The sequence below is a fragment of the Zootoca vivipara genome, chromosome 3 (assembly GCF_965207765.1).
Source record: "Zootoca vivipara chromosome 3, rZooViv2.hap1.1, whole genome shotgun sequence".
NCBI classification, from domain to species: Eukaryota; Metazoa; Chordata; class Lepidosauria; order Squamata; family Lacertidae; genus Zootoca; species Zootoca vivipara.
In genome coordinates, this window is record NC_142586.1 from 75,846,019 (window position 1) to 75,866,516 (window position 20,498).

Below are 20,498 nucleotides of genomic sequence, written 5' to 3' on the forward strand. Positions count from 1 at the left end.
AATTGTTGGTAGAGGAACTCAAGGGAGGCTGGTAAGAGCCATGTGGCTAGAAGAAGCAGCATCTCACATTGAAGTGATGTAGACTGGAAGAGAACAAAGGCTTGATGACCTACGGTAGTTCCTCCCAATGTGAGCTGGCAGGACAGCTTAATCCAGGGGTCAGCAACCTTTTTCAGCCAGGGACCGGTCCACCGTCCCTCAGACCATGTGGTGTGCCAGACTATATTTTGGGGGGAAATGAATGAATTCCTATGCCCCACAAATAACCCAGAGATGCATTTTAAATAAAAGGACACATTCTACTCATGTAAAAACATGCTGATTGCTGGACTGTACGTGGGCCGGATTGAGAAGGCGATTGGGCTGCATCCGGCCCACGGGCCTTAGGTTGCCTGGCTGCTGCTGGCTTAATCTATGGCCTTGCCCCCTTCATCCATTAATTAGACTTAAGCATGTTGGTTGTCCCACAAAATGTCCATCTCCTAAACCATATTGACATTGTGAGTGGTATTCAGTGGTAGTTGGCTCAGAGTAGACCCATCAAAATTAATATAAATGACTACCTGAGATTTATTAATTCTGATGGGTCTACTCTGTTTAGGACTTAGTTGAATACCACCCTGTGTCTACTTACTGCCTCATTCTTCCTTTCCTTTCATCATCAAACCTTGGCATCTCCCTTCTTGCCAGAATCCTATGCCCCAGAAAAAGGCTTTTGATCCATGGTAGAGTGTGTGCTTTTTATGCATGCAGCCTGACCTTCAGTCCCTAGAATCTCCAGCAAAAGGAATGGTTAGGAGGAGTACCTAGAGAGATGCTTTCTTGTGTCTATATCCAAATGGACCAAATTGGTTCTAAAGCAGCTCTTGTCTGTATGACAACAGCTTTCAACCTTTGAGTGTATTTTTTGCCTATATGGGTCTCTTATGTCCTATGGTCTGTTATGCCCCCTTCTGGAAGTTTGGGGAAGGGTTATTTAGTCTTTTAAAATAGCAACAGCACAAAGCCATACATGACAACACACATCATTCAGTACAGTAATGTTGAGCTGAACTACTCTGAAAGGCTAGGGGTGGTCAGAGGAACCTGCAAGATTTTGCGCAAGTATCCCAGAGCTGGCACATTGAGCGGCCCTTGCCCTGGCCCCCCAAAGTAAGGTAGAGGACTTAAAAGCTCTTTCTGTGTCAGGTAACCCCAAGCAGCCCCAGCACAAAAGGAGCTCTTAAGATCTCTGCCTTGCTTGGATTTAACTTTCACAATTCCAACCCGCCTGCCTTCAACTGCATATGGTTGAAATTGCCCAAATTAAATGTGTATAAGATGTGATCGTACCGTACTTTGGCTCAGTTGAATGTGATTGCTTTAATTCGTCAGCAGCAATATGAAACCAGTTCACATGACTCCAAAAAGAGTTGTAGCATTTTGGACTGACTGAGAGGAATAACATTGCCAAGCTGCTCATTTCATGACTTGTTTCAGATTATTACTTATATCATCTTGCAGTTTGCCTCTCATTAGGGAGAATTTCCTCGAGCATAAGCAACAATAAATTGCGGTGATTCATTCCAAGCTGATTAACTGTACCAGGCATTCAGAATATCAAGAACTATCATCGTAAATAATACCAGCAAGCATCCAACTCTTAAACATAATGCTCAAAAGAGCTACCCCTTCAGATTTACCTCACTGCGATTTACCTCACTCCTGTGGTAAACACATCCATATTTTTTTCAGTTAAATAAAAAAATTCCTTCAGTAGCACCTTAAAGACCAACTAAGTTTATATTTTGGTATGAGCTTTCGTGTGCATGCACACTTCTTCAGATACTTCTTTGTGCATGCACACGAAAGCTCATACCAAAATATAAACTTAGTTGGTCTTTAAGGTGCTACTGAAGGAATTTTTTTATTTTGCTTCGACTCAGACCAACACAGCTACCTACCTGTAACTTTTTCAGTTAAAACATTCTAAAAATAGTTTCAATTAAAAACATTATTTCATCCAGCAATCTCAGGGCTGCCTTTATTGACATAAAGCCCTATAAAGGTTGAAACTAGGACTGTGGGAAACCTTGCCAGTATTTTCACAAGTATATCCACCTTGTCCCCTGAGTGGTCCTGCATGTTATAGAACACTTATCCAAAATGGTGGATGTGAAATTGTCGTGATGGTATGGTTCTCTTTGCTTCCCTAGATCAGTTTATGCTTGGTAAACCATGCAGGACAGTACATTGATTCTTAAAGATAATCTAGCAAATTGGCACAGATAGTTTAAGGAGTATTTCTCTCCAAGCCATGGGCCCTCCATTCTCTTGAAGGCAAAATTTGGTGGGAAATCTGTGAATCAGCAACACTGATATATTTTAATGCATCACTGTACTGCAATGTTCACTTTTGATATTCCAGAATGGCTAATAAAAATTTCGTACACCATGAAATGATAACAGCTAATGTACAATAGCAAAATTTATTAACGTGTTGTGTCATGAAGACCCTTTCCCCCTGGTAAGGAGAAAGAAGAGAGCAAATGGTTGAGTGCCTTTTCTAAACAGCCAAACAGAAGCTTCCCTTCTTCCTCCATGCTGCCATGCCACCATGGCCATTGTGACCAAGCCACGGTCCTTCCACAGAGCATCCAATAGGCCTTCTGGGTGGTTCCCTGAACCTGCTATATTTCTAAGAGACACCTGAGAACCAGTTTATAGAAGCTGCCCTGTCAAGCTGAAGGGTGTATACTGGTTGGAGTAATGTTTTTTGCAAGGAAGCATCTTTTTGCCTTCAATTTGATTGTGGCTTTCAACCACTAAAATGGTTGTTCTGTTCAAATGGGTTGTTGGGTTGTTACTGTTTCTTTAACATTTAACATTAATTTTTGCAGGTCGAACTCTGCTGGAAAAGCTCTCCAGCCAGCAGGACAATGCACCTCAAGAAGAAGCAGAGAAGCTTTGTTCTTGGATCATTGCAATGGGTCTTCTGCTCCCCTTCAGCGATTGCTTCAGAGAGCCATGTAGTCAGAACACACAACAAAGTGCACCAACTTTTGATGTAAGTCACAGTGAATTCTTGGGAGTATCTATCAACTATCACTAAAGATAGTTCACACATTAATATTCATAATGGCTTGACTCTCTGTGACAGGTTTGGATGTGGCCCATTTTCCCTTGTGGCACCCTGCCTCTAGAACTCTCTCTCCAAGGAAGCTTGTCATTTTAACACAAGGAGTACAGTAGTATATAAATGCTTAAAATAAATAACTGAGCAAACTAAATCCCCGATCTGCCTTGCTGGAAGAGATCTGGATGAGTTGGATATGTTGCTCAACCCTGCCAGGGTTTGTTGGTCTCCAGTGACAGAGAAACTCCATGGCTGATGGGGGGAGAGGCCTTCTCCAAGGAGACCCCAATGTGCTTCTCCCAATGTTCCTGCACAAATAGTAGTCATCAGAAACCTCCAAAATGGGGCAGGGGCTAGCATAGGGTTCACTGGATCCTGAGCTAATCCTGATGCTATCACATGGTGATAGTGGGCCCAGTACAGGATTTGACAGGTCAAATAGCCCATTTTCCCTGCCCATCGTATTTCGTCCTGGCCAGTGCAAGTGTTGGGGGCAGTGGATGGAGCAGTGGCTATGCGCCATTAAACCCAACCACTGCCAGCCATTTGATTTGAATTGCAGTCTTAATATGTCAACGTAAGCCATTACAGATCCAGCAGGAGAGAGACCTAGTAGCAGGGTTTACACTCACAAAAATCAAGCAGCAGTATAAAATGAGAATATAAGCTGTTAAACCTTTTCACATCTTGTTTAGTTTGCATACAGCAGCAAACCCCCCCCCCCATTTTCTACCCCTCATGCAATGAACAGACCACACACTGCTAAGTAAACTTAAAGTTCTTTATTTACAGATTCAAAGGTCTTGGTTCCTACATTTATCGAAGCAGCAGCAAGAACACAGGCAAAATACTTTTGGGTAGAAAGTACAGAAAGATAGCTTCAAACATGTGCTCTAAGCTTGGAGCTTTCTTAGACATGTCCTCCCTAGGCGTAGAGAGAGAGAGGGAACATGAAGAGAAGGCTTCACTTCCTCTCTTATCAGAGAAGAGGTAGTGTGACCAGTGTTTGTTCAAATATGTATATTGACCCTTACATATGTCTACAGGACTCCTGTGAAGAATATATAAATTGTGTTTGAATACAAATCCCAAAACTTTCAGGATTTTGTGTAATATGTGAGGTTAGAAAAATATTTTCCAAGTATAAGCCAAAAGGTAGCAAGCAGTTGCTCCAAATGGGGCAATCAACTCTATTAATTGGAGCAGACTGTGGGAGAAATTTTGAAGCAAGCTTGCATTCTGGCTCCCACTCTTTTTAGCTTTTATATTAATGATTTGGTGCCATATTTAGGGAATGCAAACTCTCCCTCTCCAGTAATTAGGAACAGAAGGTCTTAATATTGTTGTAGGCAGATGATTTAGTACTCCTCTCTCTTTCATGATGGTGTCTCAAAAAATCTCTTGGGAGTTGTTTGCCACATACTGTATACAGAAAAAGCTATCTATAAATTACTCCAAGACCAACCAAGATTATGATTTTGGCAAACACAGTCCTAGGTATAAATGATGCTTAGATCAGCAAGCTTTCTCATTTAGATACCTGAGTGTACTCTTTTGTAAAACCCTCTCTTGGAAGTGTCATATGGAGGCATTGAAAGTCAAAGCACCCAAAACTTTAGGGACACACTTGAAGTTCTATTACAATAAAGGAGGGCAGCTGATTTGGTAGCAAAGTGCTTTATCAAATGCTCCATGGTGCTGAAATCTGGGGCTCTGATTTGAACTCCATGAAAGTTTGGGAAACTGAGCAAAATATTTTTTCGGAAGCTGTACTCTCTGCCATCAGGAATATTAGCAGCTCTTCATACAGAATCCAGGTGGTCAACAGTTAAGGCAAGAGTGGACTGTGCTCAGTTAGAATATATATTTTTAAAAAATTACTACTATGCCTATTGAGCATTTTCCTGAGCTGTGCTACATGGAATTGGGTGATAACCAACTCTGGAAATCAGCTTGTCAATATGTTTTAGAGTATTATTATTTTCCAGAACTGAGCTCTGCTTTGACCTTGAATAAGTGTCAACTAAGGGATTGGATCTTCTGGACAGAATCCAGAAAGCACCGATACCTAATTAGAAACACCACATTGCCCCCTTGCTATCCATTCTTGAGAACAGAGCATCTCATCAGTTTCCTTAAGAAATGCCTTTATTGAGCTGCGTTTCCAAGTGATGCCCACTGCAGTCTTGGATGGCTGCTAGAACTAGGTCCCATACACAGACAGACTTTGTATTTATGATCAACCCCAGGTGGAAGACATCACTCATTATCTCTTAGCCTCCCCCTTATACAGAGATCCAAGAGATCGCTTTCTGAAGCCTGTTTTCACATAAGCAAGCAGACACGCCCCGACAGAAATGATTTGGCTTCTTTTGAGAGGCACTAATAGCTTTGTAACACAGCGAGTGGCCCTCTATGCACTAGCAGGGGGTCGGGGTGGGAATCAGGAAAAAAGGAGTTTGATAAAATCACTATAAATTGGTGATTTCAGAAGTTTAATCTGAAATCAAGCTGGATTTGAGTTTGTTGGTGTCTCTGGTAACTTCCCTCTCTTACATCATGGATGTTGCCAAATTGGATTTTAAAAAGGTAAACTATTTTTAGAATTGGAGCTGGTCGAGATGCATAAGTGAAACTGTTTTAATGACCAAGAACTTGGCAAAGTCTTTTTTATATATTATGGATTTTTATATTAAGGATGCATGTTCTGTATTATTTTATTCATACTACTGCTTAATACAGGTTTGGCATGGCTGTTGGCTGGAACAATAAACTTATGAAGTTGTAATTGATGCTAATTGGTTTAGGTAATGAGCCCTGTCTTCTTGACTAAGGAAATTAAGGGCTCCTGGATGAAAAGGGGGCCTTACACATTAGGTGTGTTATTAGTCCCATCTAATACATAGGAGGAGGAATATACCAGCCTAGCCATCTTAAGTTGCTCTATTTGATCCTATCCTGCATGACAAACCTTTCAGCATACCTTAAGGGTAAAAGACTATATCAGGGGTCAGCAAACTTTTTCAACAGGGGGCCTGACTTTATTTGGGGGGGGGGGGATGAACGAATTCCTATGCCCCACAAATAACTCAGAGATGCATTTTAAATAAAATGGCACATTCTACTGATGTAAAAACACGCTAATTCCCGGACTGTCCATGGGCCGGATTTAGAAAGCGGTTGGGCCGGATGCGGCCCATGGGCCTTAGTTTGCCTACCCATGAACTACTGTATATGCTTATTGGGAGAGCTGGAGAGAGGCAAACAGATTTCAACAAGATCAGTGCAGTGCAAACACACTAGCAATAGCAGTCCAAAATACAGTTCCAGTTCCAGGAATCGGCTAGATTGGTAAAGGAAAAGTGTTTTATATGTGTTGTATATGTGATATAACACTGTGACACCAGATGGGACCCATCTTTCTGTACCATATTTCCATTTATGAGTTTGCAACTTGTTTAAATGAAATGCTGCTTTGACTTTGCAGATTTATAGTGCTGGTTTCTTTCTTCAATTTGGTGTGTGTTTCTTAATTCTATTTTTGGGTTCTGGACGCTCTGAAATGCTATATTAATAGATGATAGTATGACGGCTGGTTGCTTCTTGATCTTTTCAAAGGTATGGATGGAATTCAGTGTTGTACACTTCTGGTCCTTTCATCAGTGTTTTTGCTTATCAGGTGAAACAGTCCTCTTCCCTCCTCTTCCCCGTGTGCTGTTCAAAAGGTTCTCCCAATGCCCCCAGGCCAATTGCAATAGCACAGGTGATTCACAGGAAGGAGGAGAGAGAGGAAAGCCACACTGTACAAGCTGAAGTCCTTGTGTAGGACTTTTGGCGATGGGATTAAATAGTTCAGTCCCTCCGCACAGTTTATCTTATGGCACATTCCTCTTCCTTTTAAGGTATGGACATTGTATGGACATTTATCCATACAATCTATGAAAAGTGGTGGGAATTTTTAGATGGAACTGCATAATCAGGCTTTCCAGTCAGGAGTGCCAACTTGGCCCCATGACCATGCGTGCCCAGGACTGTGGATGCCATGCAATGTGCATTGCCCTGGCACCAAAATTTGTGGGTGCCCAGCCCCTTCATGGGGAAATTTGTGAGTGCTCAGGCATCCAGGCCCCCAGAGAGTTGGCACTTATGTTTCCAGTTGCCATGCTGTTGCTTCCCCTGCTGATCTAGATGTTGCTGTTTGTTTTTGATGGTCAGTGTTTGTCCTTTCTTGCCACAGAATTGCCTTGTAAACAATGGATTTTTTCAAGCATTTAAAATCATAATGTTTTTTCTACCCACCCATCTGCAGCAACGGAAAGAGCTCCCAACACAGGAAAACATCTGACTCCAAACTGAAAATTGCATTGCTGAGTATGATCATGAATGCAATTTTCAGCTAAAACCCGTATTTGTGCATGTCTGTGGATATTAGAAGGATTCTTATTTTTCCATTTTGCGGCAACACTGAACTTTGTTGTTATTTAAAGTTGTGGAATTCACTCCCATAAGGGCCCTCTCCTAATATATTTGTGTCTTAGAATACTTCTACTTACAATTAATATAGGCATCTACCACTTTTGCAGTAATACCGGTTCATAAATGAAATTTGTTGAGGTTTTAGCTACCATCTTAGAAACAAACTCCTCAGTATTCAATGATGTGGATTTGGCAGGTGTTGAATACCATACTATTTCAGGCTGTAGGTCTCTATTTCATATTTTGAAATAAAATGGATTATTTCCCCAAGGGTAAGAACCACAAAGTTTATATACCATAGAAATAGGCATGCCACGATCCCCAGCAATTATTGCACCCCAAGTATATATGGGGCTGGTTCATCACATTAGGAACAAACAAAGCTGCCTCGTATTATTATTCAGTATTCTTGATATTTTAGGTAAGCCATGCCTTGGAAATTTAAAATAGCAGATTATTTGTCACTTCATTGCCTGAGGCAAGGGATAAGTTGGCACACTGTCCCATTGTATACTGAAACTGCCCGGACTAACAGTTCATATCTATCAAGTGCCCCATTTTAAGCGAGACAGCCATAATTTCTTTGAAGGCGCCCTGGGCTTTACCTTCATCCCAGGATGCCCCCAGGATTTTATGCAGCCTATGGATGGGGGCTGTGGAGGCATGAGAGTTCCTTCCCTTCCCCACCAACATGGTGCCCTTCTTCTCTAATTCAACTCCCATCAGCCCCCAGGAGAGGGGCCTGAACACACATGTGAAATGGAGGGTGGCCTCAGCCACAATTGGCCCAATGTGGCTTCTGTAACACATGTGTGCAAGCGCGGGGGGGGGGGGAAGCACGCTGCTAGCACTGAGATGCCCACACAGCGACTGCCATAGTGTGTGTGCTCGAAGGAGGCCTCAGGTTGCCATGGCAGCAGTGGCAGTTTCCCCCCAGCTCTGCTACATGCCTCTGCGGGACAGTTGAGAATTGGTGCTCCTAACTGACCCTAGCACCATTGCAGGCCGTTGAGGACATGTTTTACCTGGAGAGCAAGTTTGTCACAGACCAGAACAGAGTTGTGAGTGGGGGGAGGGGAGCTGCTTTTGGGGTGAACATACACAGTGTTCAACAATATTTTGAAACATTTTGTCATGCAATATACAATTAACATGGGATGCATTCGCTGTTACAGGATGGCGGTGGTGGCCATAGGCCATAGGAATAGGTACACTTACGGAGGATTCAGAGTTCAGAGGCAGTCTACCTCATAATGTCAGGTGCTGTGGGGGAAATAACAGGGGGATATGGACATGCCCTGCTTGTTGGGCTTCCAAAGAAGAAGCATTTCGGCTGGAAAAAGGATTCTGGATCAGATGGAACCAACTTGCACTGATCCATCGCAGCAGGCCTAGGAATTAATGTGTCTAGGGGAGGGAAGCAGACTTAATATTGTGATCTGTCAAAATATAATCTAAAAGCACACCTGTTTATCTGGGCTTTTGCTGAAAGGCACTGTTCTTGGCAACCCTGAGACCACTGCTTAAGATAATGGTTTTAACTGTTATTACACTTTAAAAAAAATGTTTTATCATTGCTACCCTGCGCTCCTCAGGAGGAAGGGTGGAATATAAATTGAAGTAGTAGCACAAGCAGTGTCTGCTACTTGATGTGGTTGCCTTACTCTGACTAATCATAGGACTGGTCCTGATGTATTGCCTTCTTTTCTGAATCCAGTGTTTTCTAAAATGCTTTAACAGAAGTATAGTGTCCAGATCAAGGGAAGTAATAGTTCCATTCTATTCTTCCTTAGTCCGACCACACTTGGAATACTGTGTCCTGTTCTGGGCACCACAATCTAAGAAGGATGTTGACAAGGTGGAACATGTGCAGGGGAGGGCAACCAAGATATCACGGGTCTGGAAACTAAGCCTTATGAGGAACAGTTGAAGGAGCTGGGTATGTTTAGCCTGGAAAAGAGGAGACTGAGAGGAGATAGGATAGCCATCTTCAAATATCGTAAGGGCTGTCACATGGAAGAGGGAGCATGCTTGTTTTCTCCTGCTCTGGAAGGTAGGACTCAAACCAATGGCTTCAAGCTGCAAGAAAGGAGATTCCGACTAAACATTTGGAAAAACTTTCTGACTGTAAGAGCTGTTCAGCAGTGTAACAGACATCCACGAGAGGTGGTGGACTCTCCTTCCTTGGAGGTTTTTAAGCACAGGTTGGGTGGCCATCTGTCATGGATGCGTTAGCTGAGATTCCACAATTACAGGGGGTTGGACTAGATGACTCTTGGGGTCCCTTCCCACTCTAGGATTCTGTGAAATATGTGTTGAAGTAGTGCAGCTGCTCCCCCTGCAGTAGTTTTGCTGGAGAATAATCAAAATAGAGCTAATGTACGCAGCAATTTTTGGCATAATTTTTAGTTGATTAGAAGGGAGCACACTTGAAGCAATAATAGCAATCTCTCCCCCTTATATCCTGTAATTTCTGTTCAGTGTAGCCTCTTTGTAGTTTTCTGTTTTCCCCAGCTAATTCAGTACTGCTGACTAAGGCTCCTTCTAACATCCTTATAACCAGTTTGGGCAGGTCTGTGTGAATTGATCTCAGTGCTATTTCTATCGCATGTTAACCCTTTCAGGGCAGACTGCTTTACCTTTGGGTCTTTCTTCCCAAACCTGCGTGTAGCGTTGTGAAGAGGCACCGGCATTGCGCTGAGCTGCAATGACTTTGCTGCTTATATGCGCTGTGAGCTACTTATTTATTCATGAGATGAGTCTGTCTACGTCAGTAAAGATACAAATAAGATAATGACACTCCCTGAATTCAGCTTGGAGGTCATGTACACTTGTTCCTTGCGGTAAGTACCATGTGAACTTAACTGTTAACAATGCAGCTACTGAATTTTTGTCGGTGGGAAGCAACTATTTTGTAAGCTGGCATGAAGATATATTTTATGGATAACGAGGCTGTTTGATTAAATGTAATGAAAAGAAATATGGTACCATTACTGATTCAGAACTGGAACAGTGCCTTCAGCTTATGCAGGCAAGTAGCTTGCCTCACCCATGTAGGATAGCTCTGCAGTTTTAAAGAACCAGCCAGAATTGCTGTGTAAGAGTGTCTGTACGCATGGATCCTTGTTTTGTTGATAGCTATATATATACCAGGCAGATAAGTTGTAAAGCTATCATGCCTTTTTTTATAAAAAAAAAATATCATCTGGTTTGTTTCATTAGTGGGCAGATTATTAACTGGGGAAAACTGGACACTACTTACATATCCAATAATTTGACTCTGGTAAGAGAAGGGCTTGTCATCCTGGGCTGCAAAAGACGTATGCAGATATATATATATATATATATATATATATATATATATATATATATGCAAATTTGCATTTAGCAAATGAGATGAAAGCACAGTGGGGCCAACAATATAGAAAACTTTACTGCCTTGTGCACTTTTCAAACAAGCTGGTTTGCCATAAGAATTCTTATTGTTAATATTGCAGTCAGTACTGTTATGCTAAGATTTGGTATCTTTATTTATTCTCAACCTTCCACAGCCATGCATACTGTTTTGCTTTAGAAAGTTTAGTGTGTGGTGTAAAATACGTAAACCTGTAGTCTGTCGATATATATGTGCAAATGCTCCTCTTCATTTTAGAACGCAAGGAGATTAGAGATGGTAGACTCGTTGAACCTACTTCTAAAACCAGGTTTATAAAAATCCCCCAATTTAAATTTAGCTAGACCTTGCTTGAATTTCATCCACTCTTCATTTACAATTGAACATATAATTCTGTGCCTTGATGTAATGTAAGTGGGTTTTCTCTGAAAACTGAATGCCATTATTCTGTGACTGAGGAAACTGTTGGTGTCGAAAATGCACTGGTATTCAATAGTTTGCTTCACTTATCCCTGTATCATTTGGCTAACAATATAACTCAACATTGCTTGGGTAGTGATAAAGCGGGATATCAAATCCAAACTCTTCTTCTTCTTCTTCTATTGCTAAATGCAGCCATCTCCATTAAATCCCACTGCACATTAGAATGATAGAAACAAAAATGTCTAAAGCAGCATTCCACCCCTTCCCCTGTTGATGGTGATAATAACACCAGAGTTAAACATTTTCCTTTTCATAACCCTCATGAGGCAAATCACCATTACTCTTATTTTATCCATGGGACAACTGGAGCTGAGAAAGTGAAAGGCACAGGGCTAACCTGGTTGCGCAAGCTGACATTTAATTCAGCTATAAACCCATCAGTTAGTGCTGCCATTAAATGTTTCTAATTTTCAGTTGGTAATAAGTCAAGCTGTCTGTCCCTGCCTTTTTAATTTCCACACACAAAGCCCCCCCCAACTTGCTTGACCACCATTAAAAATAAACTATGGTAGATACTGGTCTTGGCAATGCCAGTTGTTTGATTATGGGGCATTGCTTGTGTGGTCTGTCTTACTCATGAGGAAGGGCCATAGCTCAGAGGTAGAGTATCTGCTTTGCATGCAGAAAGTCTCAGGTTCAATCTCCAGCATCTCCAGTACTCTCTCTGAAACTTTGGAGACCCAATGTCAGTCAGAGTATGTAGTAGTGAGATAGACAGGTCATTGGTCCCTCATGCTTTTTAACATCTACATGCAGCCGCTGGGAGAGATCATCAGGGGGTTTGGGCTGGGTGTTCATCAGTATGCGGATGATATCCAGCTCTACCTCTCTTTCAAATCAGAACCAGTGAAGGTGGTGAAGGTCCTGTGTGAGTGCCTGGAGGCGGTTGGAGGATGAATGGCGGCTAACAGATTGAGGTTGAATCCTGACAAGACAGAAGTACTGTTTGTGGGGGACAGGAGGCGGGCAAGTGTGGAGGACTTCCTGGTCCTGAATGGGGTAACTGTGCCCCTGAAGGACCAGGTGCGCAGTCTGGGAGTCATTTTGGACTCACAGCTGTCCATGGAGGCGCAGGTCAATTCTGTGTCCAGGGCAGCTGTCTATCAGCTCCATCTGGTACGCAGGCTGAGACCCTACCTGCCTGCAGACTGTCTCGCCAGAGTGATACATGCTCTAGTTATCCCCCGCTTGGACTACTGCAATGCACTCTACGTGGGGCTACCTTTGAAGGTGACCTGGAAACTACAACTAATCCAGAATGCGGCAGCTAGTCTGGTGACTGGGAGCGGCCACCGAGACCACATAACACCGGTCTTGAAAGATCTACATTGGCTCCCAGTACGTTTCCGAGCACAATTCAAAGTGTGTGTTTTTTTAATAATGATTTTTATTGATTTTATAAACACAAAAGAGAAAAACAAAAAATTAACAACAACTTAAAAGGCAGTAAAACACATTAAAGAAAAATAACATAACAATAAAAAAGAAAGAAAACAAACATCTAAATACAAATACAAATTTCTTTAACATTGTATATAGGGACCTCCTCGAGTTCCCTCCATCTGCCCTTCATTTCATTTTTATCTTTTAGCAATTTCTAATGCATTTTTATATACATATCTTAAAATTTCAAATCTATCCTTTCTGTGTACTTCACTTAGATTTGAAATCCTCAGCTTCTATCCAATTCTAAAACTATTCTTGGTATACAATTTTTGCATGTTTTTTCAAATAGATTTTAAAGTCTTTCCACTCTTCTTCTGTCGCTTCTTCTCCCCGGTCACGGATTCTTCCAGTCATCTCAGCCATTTCCATGTACTCCATCATCTTCATTTGCCAATCGTCCACTGTTGGTAATTCATGGGATTTCCAGTTCTTAGCTAGCAGAACTCTTGCCGCCGTTGTGGCATACATAAAAAATTAACATTTTTCTTAGGAATCTCTCTCCCGACTATACCCAATAGAAAAGATTCTGTTTTCTTGGTAAATGTGTTTTTCAACACTCTCTTTAATTCATTATAATTTTTTCCCCAGAAATCTTTCACTAATGGGCAAGTCCACCACATATGATAAAAGGAACCTTCCTCTTTCTTACATTTCCAACATTTATTATCTTTGTTATGATAAATCTTAGCCAATTTTACTGGTGCAAGGTACCATCTATACATCATTTTCATTATATTCTCTCTCAAAATTCAAAGTGTTGGTGCTGACCATTAAAGCCCTAAACGGCCTCGTTCCAGTATACCTGAAGGAGCGTCTCCACCTCCATAGTTTTGCCTGGACACTGAGGTCCAGCGCCGAGGGTCTTCTGGTGGTTCCCTCGTTGCGAGAAGCCAAGTTGCAAGGAACCAGGCAGAGGGCCTTCTCGGTGGTGGTGCCCGCCCTGTGGAACGCCCTCCCATCAGATGTCAAAGAGGAAAACAACTACCAGACTTTTAGAAGACATCTGAAGGCAACCCTGTTTAGGGAGGCTTTTAATGTTTACTAGATTACTGTGTTTTATTTTTCTGTTGGAAGCCGCCCAGAGTGGCTGGGGAAACCCAGCCAGATGGGCGGAGTATAAATAATATATTATTATTATTATTATTATTATTATTATTATTATTATTATTGACTTAGCTACATTGGTAAAGAAAAAATGCTTTATATGCATTATAACTCTGTAACACCAGATGGCGCTGTGGAGTCCCGTCTTTCACCAATGGGATTTCTCTTTATGAAGTTTACAACCCGTTTAACTGAATCGCTTTTTTGATGGGTCTAAATCCAGCCTTAGTTAAATGAAGCTTCCTTGATTCATATGGTTTTTCATTTCAAAACGTGTACCGTATTTCGCCTTGTCATCTGTTCATCAATCATAATAGCATGCAGAAACATTTATAATACGATTTTTGGTGTAACTGTGATGTTTATCTTATTTTTTTTTAGTTGTTTTGTTAATAGTGTTACATAGATGGAAATTGTTTTATTTGGGATCTGGGACTTCCCCCCCCCCAGAAAAAAATATCTTATTGGGTCAAAAGTCAAATTATTGCAAAATTATTGCTGAGATTTCAAGGTGCACTGCCTCTATCCTTTTGTTTTAAACATCAATAAATAACCTCTTTATTACACAGCACATCCTTGTACCATAGGCTCACAAAATGTTTTTATTCCTTTAAAGGGTCAGTTTTGGAATGCATTTTAGGATTATCTGGAGACACCTAGTTCAGAAGTATTGCCCTGAAATATTTCTATTAGCTCTATGGTGTAGTTCAATGGACAAATATAGCTATGGGTTTTCTATTGCTGCTAACTCTGAACCAAGAATTTCAAGTAAACCTTAAAAAACCTCCAATAACTGGAAATTTCATGAGATAAGATAAAGTACTGATGTAACACAAGGGACACAGGTGACGCTGTGGGTTAAACCACAGAGCCTAGGGCTTGCTGATCGGAAGGTCGGCGGTTCGAATCCCCGCGATGGGGTGAGCTCCCCTTGCTCGGTCCCAGCTCCTGCCAACCTAGCAGTTTGAAAGCATGCAGTGCAAGTAGATAAATAGGTACTGCTCCGGTGGGAAGGTAAATGGCGTTTCCGTGTGTCTGGTTCGCCAGAAGTGGCTTAGTCATGCTGGCCACATGACCCGGAAGCTGTACGCCGGCTCCCTCAGCCAATAAAGCACGATGAGTGCCACACCCCAGAGTCATTCGCGACTGGACCTAACGGTCAGGGGTCCCTTTACCTTTACTGATGTAGCACTGGGTAACTAAATAGACATTGGAGGCAATAGCTTTGGAACTTGAAGAGATGTAATATTTATTTTTATTTTGTAAATAATTACAGCAAGATCAACTTTATACTTGGGCTGCAGTCAACCAACCCACACACTCATCAGATTACATTGAAGGAAGATTTCCAAGGAGAATTCCATCAGTGTGGCCCCCTCCAAAGCCTCCAGATGAAGGACAGAGAGTGAAGCCTTCAGAAACAGGTAAGGCCTGAAAGTGCAAATAGAATGTATTACTTAGCTTGGAATCATGGGTTTAGATCCAGAAATATGGTAGCTGTAAACATTTAGTAGTGATGCTTTCCCATAAACCTGTGCAAGAGCTAACAAAAGTGTGATGTGCAACGCCTTACGGTAGCACACGTTTCGAGTAATAGTTCAAGAGACCACACAAGATTTTATGCACTCATGTGAATTTCAGTTTTGTTTAGTTTTTCATGCTAGGATCTTGTACCAAGTCAGAAAAAGCCCTTTTGTGCACAGAAGAGGACTTCCATTCATGGAAGCCTTGCACCTTCATAGCCAATCTAATAAAAAAAATAAAATGATTTTTTATTTTAAAGCTGAGTTTTATTCTGTGACAGGAGTGTATATTCAGAAAATATTTTCATAGAAGTAGAAGGCCCAGGGATCGCTCTGAGTGCTTAGAATTACACAACCGTTTTGAAGTGCTCATGGAAGACGAGAAACAGACTCCACCTGAGGATCTCTCCCTCATCACAGTTGATGAGGAATATGAAGACGAGCAACCAAGTCAGTCCTCTGGGAATATGCAGGTAACCTTGGAAGGGACAGCACATGGAAGAATCCCAACCAAGCCTATGAAGAGGCGTGTAGTGGTGATTGGGGATTCCCTACTGAGGGGTACAGAAGCAGTAATCTGTGGGCCTGACAAGATGTCTCGAGAGGTGTGCTGTCTACCTGGGGCCAAGATCAAAGATGTAACAGAACGGCTGCAAGGAATCATAAAACCCACCGACAAATACCCCTTCCTTTTGGTGCATGTGGGAACCAATGACACTGCAAGCCATAGCTTACAGAAGATCAAAAATGATTATGAGGCTCTGGGCAGGAAGTTGAAGCAATTAGATGCACAAATTGTCATCTCTTCTGTCCTCCCAGTTGAACGACATGGCCCAGGGAGAGAGGGAAAAATAGGGGAAGTGAACAACTGGCTTCGCAAATGGTGCAAACAGGAACGGTTTGGATTCCTAGATCACGGTCTGCAGTTTCTTGAAGATGGACTTCTGGCAAGTGATGGACTGCACCTCACAAAAGTTGGGAGGAATGTTTTTGCCACGAAACTCAAAAACCTCATCAGGAGGGCTTTAAACTGACTTATGTGGGGGAGGGAGACAGTGGTCCTGAAGGTAGGAGTCTATCAAATGCTGAAGATGATCATCCGAATGTCAAGGACCAAATGGAGCAAGCAGCATGCAGACCTAGTGGTGGGACGAAAATATCCTTAAATAAGAGACATGGGGGAATGATCAACGGTCTTCAATGTCTGTATACTAATGCACAGAGCATGGGAAATAAACAAGATGAACTTGAGCTCTTGGTACAGCAAACTAAATATGACATAATAGGCATCACTGAAACCTGGTGGGATGAGTCTCATGACTGGAATGTAGTAATAGAGGGATACAATCTATTTAAGAGAAATAGACCAAACAGGAAAGGAGGAGGAGTAGCTTTATATGTTAGGGATATGTATACCTGTGAAGAGATCCAGGATTTAAAACTTCAAAGCCAAATTGAGAGTATCTGGGTCAAAATTAAGGGAGAGAAAAACAACAGTGATCTCATTGTGGGAGTTTACTATAGATCCCCAAGCCAAACTGAGGACACAGATGATGCCTTCCTGGAACAGATGGCCAAGCATTCCAAAGGAAGTGAGATAGTAGTAATGGGGGATTTCAACTATCCTGATATTTGTTGGATGTCAAACTCAGCCAAGAGCATAAGGTCGAACAGATTCCTCACTGGCCTTGCAGACAACTTCATTGTCCAGAAAGTGGGAGAAGCAACAAGAGGATCAGCCATTTTAGATCTGGTCCTAACCAATAGTGATGACTTGGTTAGTGGGGTAGAAGTGGCAGGATCATTAGGTGGGAGTGACCATGCTCTTCTGGAGTTTATTATCCAGCGGAAAGGAGCAACCAAGCATACTAAGGTCCAAATTCTAGACTTTAAGAAAGCCGACTTCAGAAAACCTAGGGAAACGCTGGGTGAAATCCCATGGACAGTAATACTAAAAGGGAAGGGAGTTCATGATGGTTGGGAGTTTGTTAAAAGGGAGATATTAAAAGCACAACTTCAGGCAATACCAATAAGACGGAAACATGGAAGGTGCCTAAAGAAGCCAGGCTGGCTATCTAAAGAACTTTTGACTGAGTTAAGATTTAAAAGGGATATGTACAAAAAATGGAAAAGGGGGGAAATCTCCAGAGAGGAATTCAAACATATAGCCAGCACGTGTAGAGACAAAGTCAGAAAAGCTAAAGCACAGAATGAACTCAGGCTCGCCAGAGAGGTTAAAAGCAACAAAAAGGGCTTTTATGGGTATGTCCGTAGCAAAAGGAAAAACAAGGAAACAGTGGGGTCACTCAGAGGAGAAGATGGTGAAATGCAAACAGGGGACAGAGAAAGGGCAGAACTCCTCAATGCCTTCTTTGCCTCAGTCTTCTCCAAGAAAGAAAAAAACGCCCGACCTGAAGAATATGGAGCAGATGATTCAGCAGGGGAAACACAGCCCAGAATAAGTAAGGAGGTAGTACAAGAATACTTGGCTAGTTTAGATGTATTCAAGTCTCCAGGGCCAGATGAACTACATCCAAGAGTATTAAAAGAACTGGCAGAGGTGATTTCAGAACCACTGGCAATAATCTTTGAAAATTCCTGGAGAACAGGCGAAGTTCCAGCAGACTGGAGGAGGGCAAATGTTGTCCCTATTTTCAAAAAGGGGAAAAGAGAGGACCCAAACAATTACCGCCCAGTCAGCCTGACATCAAAACCAGGAAAGATTCTAGAGCAGATCATTAAGCAAACAGTCTGTGAGCACCTAGAAAGAAACTCTGTGATCACTAAAAGTCAGCATGGGTTCCTGAAAAATAAGTCATGTCAGACTAATCTGATCTCATTTTTTGACAGAATTACAAGCCTGGTAGATGAAGGGAACGCTGTGGATGTAGCCTATCTTGATTTCAGCAAGGCCTTTGACAAAGTGCCCCATGGTATTCTTGTAAAGAAGCTGGTAAAATGTGGGCTAGACAATGCTACCATTCAGTGGATTTGTAGCTGGCTTACTGACCGAACCCAAAGGGTGCTCATCAATGGCTCCTCCTCATCCTGGAGAGTAGTGACTAGTGGGGTGCCACAGGGTTCTGTCTTGGGCCCAGTCTTGTTCAACATCTTTATCAATGACTTGGATGATGGGCTTGAGGGAATCCTGAGCAAGTTTGCAGATGACACCAAATTGGGAGGGGTGGCTAACACCCCAGAGGACAGGATCACACTTCAGAATGACCTTAACAGATTAGACAACTGGGCCAAAGCAAACAAGATGAATTTTAACAAGGAGAAATGTAAAGTACTACACTTGGGCAAAAAAAATGAAAGGCACAAATACAGGATGGGAGACACCTGGCTTGAGAGCAGTACATGTGAAAAGGATCTAGGAGTTTTGGTTGACCACAAACTTGACATGAGTCAGCAGTGTGATGCAGCAGCTAAAAAAGCCAATGCAATTCTGGGCTGCATCAATAGGAGTATAGCATCTAGATCAAGGGAAGTAATAGTACCACTGTATTCTGCTCTGGTCAGACCTCACCTGGAGTACTGTGTCCAGTTCTGGGCACCACAGTTCAAGAAGGATACTGATAAGCTGGAACGTGTCCAGAAGAGGGCAACCAAAATGGTCAAAGGCCTGGAAACGATGCCTTATGAGGAACGGCTTAGGGAGCTGGGTATGTTTAGCCTGGAGAAGAGAAGGTTAAGGGGTGATATGATAACCATGTTCAAATATATAAAAAGGATGTCATATAGAGGAGGGAGAACGGTTGTTTTCTGCTGCTCCAGAGAAGCGGACACGGAGCAACGGATTCAAACTACAAGAAAGAAAATTCCACCTAAACATTAGGAAGAACTTCCTGACAGTAAGAGCTGTTCGGCAGTGGAATTTGCTGCCAAGGAGTGTGGTGGAGTCTCCTTCTTTGGAGGTCTTTAAGCAGAGGCTTGACAGCCATCTGTCAGGAATGCTTTGATGGTGTTTCCTGCTTGGCAGGGGGTTGGACTGGATGGCCCTTGTGGTCTCTTCCAACTCTATGATTCTATGATTCTATGATTCTATGATTCTATGATTCTATTTTGATGAAATGATGAAAAATGGCATTTTGTTTTATCGAACTACAGGTCTGTAACATGACATGACATGAGCCACTGTGACACTCTAGTAGTTTCTTCCTTCTCTAAGTCTCAGCATGAGTTTAGTCTTAAAACTTTCCAAAACCCAAATTTTCACTCAATAAGTATGCCTGTATCTGGGGAAGAAGATGGGAAGAAGAAGGTTCAATATTCAAGTTACAAAAAAAGGAGATTCGAACTAAACATCAAGAACTTTCTGACAGTAAGAGCTGTTCAACAGTGGAACAGACTCCCATAAGAGGTGGTGGGCTCTCCTTCCTTGGAGGTTTTTAAGCAGAAGTTGGATGGCCATCTGTCATGTATGATCGAGTTGAGATTCCTATTTGCAGGCAGTTAGACTAGATGACCCTCAGAGTCCCTTCTAACTACGAATCAGCAGCTTCTCTTGGTATCAGTTGACAATTTTTCATTAGAGATTTTATTTCATATATTTCTAGCCCATATTTTGTTCAATATATTTCTAATCCAAATTCTCAAGGTGGCTAACAAACATTGAAAGCCACAAAAAGGGGAAAATCCAGTATATCTTTTTACAAATAACTTCAAAATTATTTCCAATTGTTCCATTTGAAGCTCCAAAAGAATAGATGATTTATCAGTGTCCATGGGATTTTTTCTGCTTTCTGAACCCTAGGCAGGAGGTACATAATCATTCTGTCATCTACTTTAGCATTGTGAAGTACCAATGACAACAAATGACAGGGCTTCTTCTCAGGTAGCAGCTACCAACCATCTAGTAAATGAGATTTTCATAGATGCTACCACTGCAGCTGCTGCCTCCTCCTCTATTTTTGTCTCCATTTCAAAATGGAGCAAGGTGTCATGGCACATGATG

The 20,498-nt window shown here is 42.0% G+C and overlaps 1 protein-coding gene across 1 annotated transcript in view; it reads left to right on the plus strand.

Moving 5' to 3' along the window:
• FMN2 (formin 2) overlaps nt 1-20,498 on the plus strand; it is a 170,877-nt gene that overhangs the window by 19,058 nt on the left and 131,321 nt on the right. The window contains exons 3-4 of the mRNA XM_035108373.3: nt 2,880-3,046; nt 15,295-15,442. Coding sequence (XP_034964264.2) covers nt 2,880-3,046; nt 15,295-15,442 — 315 coding nt within the window. The remainder of the gene's footprint in view (nt 1-2,879; nt 3,047-15,294; nt 15,443-20,498) is intronic.